The 10,293-nt window shown below is 41.2% G+C and overlaps 2 protein-coding genes across 3 annotated transcripts; both read right to left on the bottom strand.

Moving 5' to 3' along the window:
- Positions 1 to 2,283: 2,283 nt before the first annotated feature.
- On the bottom strand, positions 2,284 to 10,291 carry LOC119326424 (histone H2A.1-like). 2 transcript variants are annotated; one of them, XM_037600074.1, is made up of 3 exons: positions 10,219 to 10,291; positions 2,811 to 2,988; positions 2,284 to 2,720 (listed from the first exon to the last, which is right to left on the bottom strand). In XM_037600074.1, the coding sequence occupies exons 2-3, from the start codon at positions 2,985 to 2,987 to the stop codon at positions 2,454 to 2,456; spliced, it is 444 nt and encodes a 147-aa protein (XP_037455971.1). In that variant the 5' UTR covers position 2,988; positions 10,219 to 10,291; the 3' UTR covers positions 2,284 to 2,453. The 2 variants fall into 2 exon arrangements, with proteins under 2 accessions (XP_037455971.1, XP_037455969.1); XM_037600072.1 differs by lacking the exon at positions 10,219 to 10,291 and having other exon boundaries at positions 2,811 to 3,068.
- On the bottom strand, positions 9,500 to 10,254 carry LOC119326425 (histone H2A.1). Its single transcript, XM_037600075.1, has 2 exons — positions 10,041 to 10,254; positions 9,500 to 9,948 (listed from the first exon to the last, which is right to left on the bottom strand). Exons 1-2 carry the CDS (start codon positions 10,215 to 10,217, stop codon positions 9,685 to 9,687), a joined length of 441 nt encoding a protein of 146 aa, XP_037455972.1. The 5' UTR covers positions 10,218 to 10,254; the 3' UTR covers positions 9,500 to 9,684.
- Positions 10,292 to 10,293: the final 2 nt, after the last annotated feature.

Genomic DNA, 10,293 nt, shown 5'->3' with positions numbered 1-10,293 from the left:
ATGGACTAAACCCTCCGGTTTATATACACCGGAGGGGCCTAGGATTGTACGGAATCGGTTTACAAAAGATGGAAACAGTATATCCGGACACCAAACTTGCCGCCCACGCACACATGAGTCCTACCCGGACACGGGGGGATAGTCTTCTGCCTTATCTTCACGGCCCATCAGTCCGGCCCATATTGAATAGGCCGGACACCTGAGGACCCCCGAATTCAGGACTCCCTCAATGGTGTCGGAGATGATTCCGGTAGATCCCTCGGTAGGATATCCCAGTGTGGTGATTAGGTTAGAGGAGAAAGAAGAAGCGGGTTACCAAGGTTCAGGCCCTCATGATGGAGGTAAACCCTACTCCTACTTTGTGTATATTTCGACCTGGATGTACAAAGTACATGTAATACCGAAGGATTGTAATGTCTAAGATATTTTGTCAACTAGCCCAAACCTGGTTTATATAAGATATCGAGGGCCCTAGAGTTAGAAGAGCCATAGTTGACAAAGTCGATGGAGAGGAGTCCTCCATGGATTCGACTTCTTTCTCTTGAATGAAAAGGCTTCAAATTCTTTCTCCTAGAGGGCCAGTGGGCTGGCAAGATGGCCCAAGTGGAACCGGCCTAGCGGGCCTCGGGCCGTCCTACTTGGACTGGTAATCGACAAGGTGAGGCACCCCTGGGTCATAACACCATCAATTGACTAGTGATACAACAGCCCCCGGTCGCATCGTAGCTCGTATCCCCATAGACCATGCATGACCAAGTTATCAGAAGGATTGACAAGCACTCATACTCATACGAGTGTGTCTGCAAACTTGTCCAGTCATACCACAAAACAGAAGTCGGACACAAGCCATAGATTTAACAAAACCGAAGACGAGCAGTCGTATGAGCGCGTTCAATCATACCACAAATCGAACCAGAATCACAGTTCATGACGGTTCACAAAGTGTTTCATTTGAACATGTCTACATCATGCATCAAATATACCAGTCGGTATATGCGGAAATATTGAAAAGTCTTCAGCTCCTTTAATAAACTTTTAGCTAGAATGAAACATCTAAATTGCTTTTCCTAGCTTGTTTTTCTAAAGCGGAAAATATCTAAACAATCATCCATCGAACTTAAAAAATACCACATGCCTGTTTTCCCCAATAAATTTAAAATTTCAATGGGGACGCGGAATGGAGAAAAGTTAACCCGCCACTGGGCCATAAAAAATTAACTGATGAATATACGGAATACCCATTCTGCATTTAACCTATTTTTTTCCTATTCATCAGTTTTACTAAAATTCTTTTTTATTATTGTTCCCACCATGCAACATTAACTTGCTTATTTATCCAGGAAATCTTGTGCACTCCGGTGAAGAACATTTTTGTACTGGACCATTTTAAGGGGCCTGACTGATCCTAGTATCTAAATTTCTCAATATCTGTTTCTGCTTTAGCTGATTACAAAATCAGCACCTCACCTGGCTAGTTATTATACTTTGCATCTAGTAGCAGCCAAAACGTTGTCAGGTCAAAACTTCAGCCAAAACTTCAGTTCGCATGTTTTCAGCTCAGCTCCAACTCTAAGGCTGGTCATAGTGGGGAGTAACTTAGACTAGTAACATGTATATGTTACTAGGCTATGTTACTACCTCTATAGTGGGTAGTAACATATATGTAGTGTCATGCATCACTTCATTTATTACTTCATAGACTCATTTAGCATTGGAAACCGCTAGGTGATGGTAACATATTATGTTACTCTATTTGTCTCTCTCGTCATTAACTACTTGACACATCATCACTTATGCTTCTGTGGCATCTATGTTACTACTTATGTTACTCCCACTATGACCAGCCTAAGAATTCTTTTGGCTCATGAACATGAACTAGTTATTATATTTTGGCAACATGTAACCAGCTCAACTACAGAGAGAAAGATCAAGGTTACATTTCTTCAAAATGTTTCGGCATGGTCAAGCTCTAAATTTGAAATGTTTGACCGCAGGACTTCTGAAGCTCAATTTATAAGCTGCCACGCAGGGAGAGGTGCAGGATGATTTATAAGCTCTTCTTAGATTCAGTTTCCCGCAGCTTGATAGGAATAAGCTTGAAGTGAACTTCACAAGGAAGTAAAGATAAATCACTGAAAATTACAGATCAAACAGAAATTTTCAGATGACACAAGAGAGAATTTACAAGTAAAGCGTCCTTCAGACGTATAGGCAGGGAGCAAGCATTCGCAAGATCAATTGCAGCCATAGGTAGAACAAGAGATTGGAATGACTACAGCCATAGATAGAACAACAGACTGAAATGATTGGATCTTTAGCCATTCTCACAGAAATCACAGGTACAATGTCACCCATGCTCGACGAAATCACAGACTAGCAGACATTACATACAGGGTCTCATCTTAGTCCATGAGAAATGGATCTAAGCAACACTGGCTAGGCTATGGGGGCGGTTACTCCTTGGTGGCGGCGGTCTTCTTCTTGGGGGACTTGGTGGACGTCTTCTTCTTGGGCGACTTGGCCTCCTTCTCGGCGGCGGCGGGGGACTTCTTGGGGAGCAGCACGGAGTTGATGTTGGGGATCACGCCGCCGTGGGCGATGGTGACGCCGGCGAGCAGCCTGCCGAGCTCCTGGTCGTTGCGGACGGCGAGCAGCAGGTGGCGCGGGATGATGCGGGTCTTCTTGTTGTCCTTGGCCGCGTTGCCGGCGAGCTCCAGGACCTGAGATTCAAAAACGAAATCTGTCAGTTATCCGTCGAGCACGGAAAGAACAGGAGTGCACAAGAAAGGACGGCAAACATCGGCGCGTACCTCGGCGGCGAGGTACTCGAGGACGGCGGCGAGGTAGACGGGGGCGCCGGAGCCGACGCGCTGGGCGTAGCGGCCCTTCTTGAGGTAGCGCCCGATGCGGCCGACGGGGAACTGGAGCCCGGCCTTCACGGAGCGGGTCACCGCCTTCTTCCTGTCGCCGCCCTTCCTTCCGGCCATCCTGCTTGCTACTTCTCCGGCGGCGAGGACTCTCGAGGAGTGGTGTTGGCGGCGGTTGCGCTGGATGGGAATGCTCTGAGTTTGTGGGTTGGAACGCAGGCGTGGGCGCGGCTTTTATTGGGAAGCAGAGGAGGGAGCGATCCGTGTGACATGCTGCGCTCGCCGTTGGATCTTGGCGTAGTGGACGGTGGAGATTAGTAGGGGGGCCGCGATCCGTGGGATGGCCCTACTGACGAATCAGAGCGCAGAGCTTTTGTTTTAGCGCTTGATTCACTTTCTGCGCCATAAATATGCATATTTTGTTTTCACAGAAATTCAATTTGGCTCTACTGAGCATATGCTCATGCGCACACAAAATATATTTTGCAAATGTAAAAAAAAATAGATGTGTTCATTGTCACACCAAAATGCTATTTGCAAATTTTAGGATAAAGGCTTAAACATTTTGACTTGCACAAAAGAAAAACAAGTCGAGCGACAAATGTTACCTCCGAATTTTACACTTAATTTTATTTACTTTTCATCGACAAAGCAATGCTATCACTTTCACATGAGTATAGGAGTTCATGCATATGGGAATCGCACTTCTAGTTGATCGACTTTTGAGAGATAACATCGAAAAAAATACATAGGACAAGAAGTATTTTGTGGACGCGCTTATCTGTTACGCCTCTAACTGCAAACATAAGTATTTGTGTCATGAACTCATGATCGCAACAATTATGAGACTTCATCACGCTGAACATTTGTCCATTAACCTCACATATCTGCATATACTCCTTGAGTAGGTGGAACCAGCTTTGATATTTTGAAGACACTTGAAAACTTGACTAAGCTCCTTCTCATCTAGAGTAAAGCGAGTGTGTGGTGGGGAAGGGGGAGGGAGTTGTCATCCTTTGGAAATATTTTTGCACGTGACTGTTGTCTCTACTTATGATACGCGTGCAACTCAGCCATAATAATGAGGTCTACCAAGTCCTATCTTGTCTTCAACCCCATCTTTTTGTTCTTTTTTTGACGTGTCAAATTATGTGCCAAGCAAACTCTCACAGACATTCTTTGTGATATCAAGACAACGAGGCGTATTGAGGACTATCCAATACGACAAGCCCCAATAACCAGACTCCCTTTTTCATACTTTTAACAATGACTTCTTTAGGGCCTTTCGCTTCTATCCTGACTTAGGGCACTACTTCAATCGTTCAACATATGGTGGATTTTTTCTTCGCTCCTTGTGCGTGGCTTTAATCATTCTTAAGTTTTATCGTCAAACAGATCTTTGTGAGTTATCCACTTCATCCCTGTGAAGCCACCTTCAACGCCCCATGAATACAATTTTGCAAGAGTTGGCTTTTGATGTCTCGTCAAAAGTTGTATCATCCATACACTTAACACATTTGCAGTGTCCATGCCATACCTGGGAGAAGACATATCCATAAGCGAGATAGCGTTGCACCATCGTGATCAATGCAACTCTTATAGGGAATATTTCTCAAAAAAAAAAACTCTTATAGGGAAATGATCCCCTTCGTTGGCATCCCAAGTATTGACCCCTCCAGCAGCCCATGATGTGTACATCATCCTTCAATAGCCCGAGATAGAAGTTAATATTGTTGCCTGAGGTTCCCTGATTTTGTCACGAATCCTTGGTATTCACACACGAGTGCTTTCCATATGTCTTAGACGTATGCATAATTTTTGCTTGTTTCATAATATAATTATGTTATTTTTCCACCGTTTTGGCACCAGAATTTTAATATTTTTCTAAACTAACCTATTAATTCTGTCCAAGGCAATATGTTGTTTTCTGTAATATCGGGGCTTTTAAGTAAAACAAATTTTCACAAAGCTCAAAAAAGGGGGAATTCCCAAAAATGATTCAAGTCCAGAAGCTTCTAGAGGCACCAAGCCCCGGCCGAAGAGTCCTATGGGCCCCATGATGCGAGGGGTGTTCGTGTGGGCCCTATAGGACTCCGCTCCACCACCTCTCGGCACCTCCGCCTTTACAATTGCTCGAAAAAACCAATTTTACATAGAGGTAAACAATTCACAGTCACATCTCTATGTCCCACCGTGATCCGATCTATATGCATTTTCCCATACTCTTCATGAGGGAATTCGTCACGGCAGCCATCAACATAAACCTTGCTACTACCATAATTTAACATGAGTAGTTTTTTTGGACTATGGGTACATGGCAGTAGCTAGATGACAATCCGCCCTTGTTATTCAATATAATGTTTATTTTTTTAATCATATTGTTAAAAAAAGTTGGAACTTAAAAAATGTTCAAATATTGAGAAAAACGTTTGTGTTCTTTTAAAATTTTGATTTTTTGTTTTTTTAAAAATGAACGGAATTTTTAAAAATCATTATCAAATTATCAAATCTTTCAAAAATTGTTCAGCACTTAAAAAATTGTTAATGTTTTCAAAAATTGTTCACAATTTTAATAAAATGTTCTCAAAATTTTAATAATGGTTGCTACATTAGCCTGGTCGATATAGTGCATCTGTTGCTAAGATAGATTGGCTCTCTACATACAGTACACTGGTTTTCTATAGTTCATCAGTTCGCTATGATACATCAGCAAGAAAAGTCTATCGCTTTCCGGCTTGCTACAATGTAATGGTAATGAGCCGGCCCATCAACACGCGCATGGTGCGTGTTGCCTCCGGTCAAATAGGAGGTCCCATCAAGGCATCTCTAACATGAGATGCTAAGAGGGGGCGCTAGGAATTTAATCCCGGCAGATGGGCGGTTACATTGTTGAATCCGAGCGCCTCGTCTGGCATCGGTGCAAAGGAAGGCACCGAGCGCTTGCTCATTTTTTAACGTACGAGACAACTAGGCCTTTCTTTCTAATTTGTTATTCAAGAGCCCGTTATTAGCGCCAGCGTTGGAGGAGCGAGCGCTAACTTCCTCGGATTTTTCCCCACACGATAAGCGCCTACATAAGCGCTCAGCGTTGAAAATGCCCTCAAGGACAAAGGCTCTATCTCGTTCTCTAGTGGGTTGACCCAGTAGTAAGTTTGTTCATTTATTCGTTTGGTTTGTTTGTTTCCTTTTTATGCTTTCACATCCCAAAAAGTGTTTTAATGAATCGGTTACTACGCTAGTGGTGAGGCTAGGCACATGACACGAGAAATTCAACTTGACGGTCTGGTGCTAATAGAAGTCGCTTACTCTCCTCTAGCGAAGGTGCCATATCCTTAAAGTAAAGTATCTATTAGCCCTAGTGTAGCAACCACGCGGTACGACGGGCACTCAAAGACTTAGAGAATGAGGGGCCACCCCGCCGAAGAGCGCTTATGTCATATGGGAACTCTTGGCTGGAAACAATCCTTATGGTTTTTATATCCGGTTAGAATAACAAGAAAGAATCAAAATCCAGCTTGGTTGGTGAGGTTCGGAGAGCACTTGTTGGGTTTAAGATTCATTTTTTGTTAAATGTTACGGCCTAAATGCTGAACTATTGACCCTACTTGTGTGGAACGTCTCTATGTAGTCCTTGTTAGCAGTAGAAGATGCTCTATATTGGGCAGTGCGACGCTTTGTCTCGCTTCTACAAGACCGACGGCACCTCGGCTTCAGCATGACGTATGGTGGGCCGACCAAATAGTGTTAGGTTCGTTAGTTTCATTTGTTTCATTGTTTTTTGTTTTCCTTCTTCTTTTTACTTTTTTATGATTTTGAAAACACAGTAAATATATGTTCAACAATTAACTAACTTGAACTTTTTAAAATATTGCGCTAGCATTTAGAAAACGCTAACACAATATGAAACATTTGTTCGCATAATTTTAGAAAAATGTTCATACTATTCAACAAGATGGTCGTGACAATATCAAAATGTTTGTGTGTTTCAAAACAATTGTACTTACCTTTTTAAAAATTGTTTGAACAAAGGAAAATATATGTGTGTATCTTTTAAAAAATCATTTCATTCAAAAAAAATTGTGAAATTTAAAAAACTGTTCACACAGTTCAAAAATAAGTTTATGACAATTTTAAGAAATGATTATAAAATGAATAAAAATGATCACGTAGTTTTTTTTTGTTTCATTGAGGAAATTCCCGTGAATTTGCACAAAGTTTTAAATGTAGTCATAAAAACATTCAAACCTATATTTAAAAAAACATTGTACGAAAATTCTTCATGTATTTAAAAAATGTTTTATACCATTCAAAAAATAGTCAACATATGTTTGAAAAATATTTAACTTGTTTTCATAACATTTACTTGAAAATTGTTGATCATGTATTTGATACACAGAAAAACAAAAAAAAACTGCAAGGAAGGTTCTAAAACCCAATCTGTAGAACCACCCCAAAATGGGTTTAATGGATTGGCCCACTAAGATGTGAACACCCCTATTTGAGTACATGCTAGATCCTCAGAAACTTAGACGAGATCAAAATAGGGCAGCAGATCGACTGGTTGTATATAGTCGTTCGAAACATGCCACCGAGGTGTGACTAGGTCACACACCTCCATGTATTGAGAAATTATTGCCAATCTGATTGTAACCCAATAAATATGGAATAAAACTCCCTTTTCATCACAAAAAAACAAATTATTTTAGAGGAACAATAACAGAGTATAGCCTTTGCGAATGGCGCTGTTATATTGGAGCGAGCGAGCAATCCCTATTGGGCCACTGTCCAACTGAGTGTCATAATTACAAGCAGGCGCCAATGGTGGTATAGTGTGTTCAACACGTGCGCCGCCAGCGTATGCTCTATTTTGTACTAGCCCATGTATGCAACGCGAAGGTATAGTTAACTCGTAAGCACTAAATTTGAACTAAAACTATGACAAGAAATGGAATGGAGGGAGTAGATGAGTCCATAAATCGAGAAAAAAAACTGAGTACTAGATGCGAGCGGCCGAGCGTGAGTGAGTCTCTTTAGCCCAATTGTTTTTTGCTTTTTGTCGCTTTTATAAGTACAATGTAAAATAAATAAGTTAAAAAAATAAAAATCTGTGTGCTAATTTTTTTAAAACCAGATGAACTTTTTATGTAATTTTATAAATGTATCTGATAATGTTCATGGCTTTCAAAACATATTTGTATGTTTAAAAAATGTTCATGCAGATTTAAAAAAATCAAGTTTATTGATTAATGGTCATGTATTTATTTCTATTGTTAAAGTAAACTGATAAATGTTTCATGTATTTTATATAGTATCATTTAAAAAATGTTTGCTCCATTCTGAAATATGTTCATGAAGTTACAAGAAAATGTTCACATATTTTTAAAAAGTGCTCCTGTAAATTTTAAATAAATTTACACATTTAAAATATCCAAATAGACTTAAAAAGTCTTCTTGTGATTTATGTTTAGTTCTTTTAAGTGCTAATGTAATTCTAAAAAGAGTTTGCATGTTTAAAATAAATGTTCTTAATTTCTATAAGTGTTCACAAAATTGAATAAATGTTCTTATAATTCTTATAAGTTATTCATGTAGTTATTAAAAGTGTTATCATGTTGAAAATATATTTATGTTTTAAAAGTGACGGGCCATTTGAAAAGTTTTCTCATAAAGTATTCACCTATTTTACAAAACATCTACGTGCCATTTTAGGAATGGATCACGTTTTATTTAAAAAATTATGTATTTTTATAAACATTTTAATATTTATAAAAAGTACTAAAATTCCAAGACAAAACAAAAACAAATAAGAGAAAGTTGACGAAAAAGTTAAAAAAGAAAACTTCATAAGACAACAAATGGGGAAAATAAATAGAGACAACAGAGGAAAAATAAAAAATGAAGCAATAAAATGGAATTCGGCAAAAGAAATTATAACGAACAGAAAAATATAGTGGAAAACCCATATAAATCCACGAAAACAACATGAAAAACAAGAGAAGCGTACACAAAAACTATATCCTCAGCACAAGACCTTCCCTGGACTCGGTACTAGTTTCGTGTTGCAAGCGATTTAGCGGAGAATCAGTTGTAATAGAATCGATGTGTTCAATTCCAAGTATTTTTGGCTGAGATTTGTACCTGTTGTATTTCCATGGTGGTTACCAATTTTACTTTCAGAAAATATACTATTTTTGTTGATGGAACTAAGTGAAACATCGATATATCAGTTTTCTTACATGAGCATGGTTGCTATCTTAATTTCTCAATGTTTGTTTCTGCTTTAGGTCAATCTAAAATAGTATGGCTAGTGGCTCATAAATCATAAATCAGGTTTGTGGTTTGTTATGTACACCTGACTCCACAAACTTCAGTTTGCATACGGCCGGCTCAACTCCAACAGGAAGAATTTGTTTGGCTTAGGAATACAACATGTAAATAGCTCAACTACAGAGGGAAAGATCAAGGCGAAATTAACTGCAAGAATGGCTTGGCATGGCTTTTGGGGTTCGTCGGGAAGCTGATAGAAGGATTTGAAATTGAGCACCATAATTCAGAGGCAAAGAATTGGGGAATTTTTTCAGTTGATAGAAGTGAGAATCCACTACTAGTATAAAACGGCACAGGTAGCTCAATTGGGGAACAAGATCTGAACGATTGCATGATTAACCATTCCTACAGAAATCACAGATACAATGTCATCCTTGCTCGGCGAATCTAAGGACAGGGCCACTACTCATCTAAATAACCAAAAGACTGCTCGTCTTGTCCATGAGAAATGGAACGAGGCAACACTGGCTAGGCTATGCTATGGGGAATTCTACTCCTTGGCGGCGACCTTCTTCTTGGGGGACTTGGTGGAGGTCTTCTTCTTGGGCGACTTGGCCTCCTTCTCGGCGGCGGCGGGGGACTTCTTGGGGAGCAGCACGGAGTTGATGTTGGGGATCACGCCGCCGTGAGCGATGGTGACGCCGGCGAGCAGCCTGCCGAGCTCCTGGTCGTTGCGGACGGCGAGCAGCAGGTGGCGCGGGATGATGCGGGTCTTCTTGTTGTCCTTGGCCGCGTTGCCGGCAAGCTCCAGGACCTGCGATCCAAAACGAAATCTGTCAGTCATCTGTCGAACACAAGAAGAACAGAGCAGAACAGATGCAGAGGAAGGGAGAGATCTGCGCGTACCTCGGCGGCGAGGTACTCGAGGACGGCGGCGAGGTAGACGGGGGCGCCGGAGCCGACGCGCTGCGCGTAGCGGCCCTTCTTGAGGTAGCGCCCGATGCGGCCGACGGGGAACTGGAGCCCGGCCTTCACGGAGCGGGTCACCGCCTTCTTCCTGTCGCCGCCCTTCCTTCCGGCCATCTTCTTTCTACTTCTCCGGCGAGCTGGAAATTACTCGAGATGCGGGGGGCGGCTGGTCTGGATCGGAATGCTCTGA

The sequence above is a fragment of the Triticum dicoccoides genome, chromosome 6B, assembly GCF_002162155.2.
Source record: "Triticum dicoccoides isolate Atlit2015 ecotype Zavitan chromosome 6B, WEW_v2.0, whole genome shotgun sequence".
Lineage (NCBI taxonomy): Eukaryota > Viridiplantae > Streptophyta > Magnoliopsida > Poales > Poaceae > Triticum > Triticum dicoccoides.
This window is presented reverse-complemented; position numbering and strand designations above follow the sequence as displayed.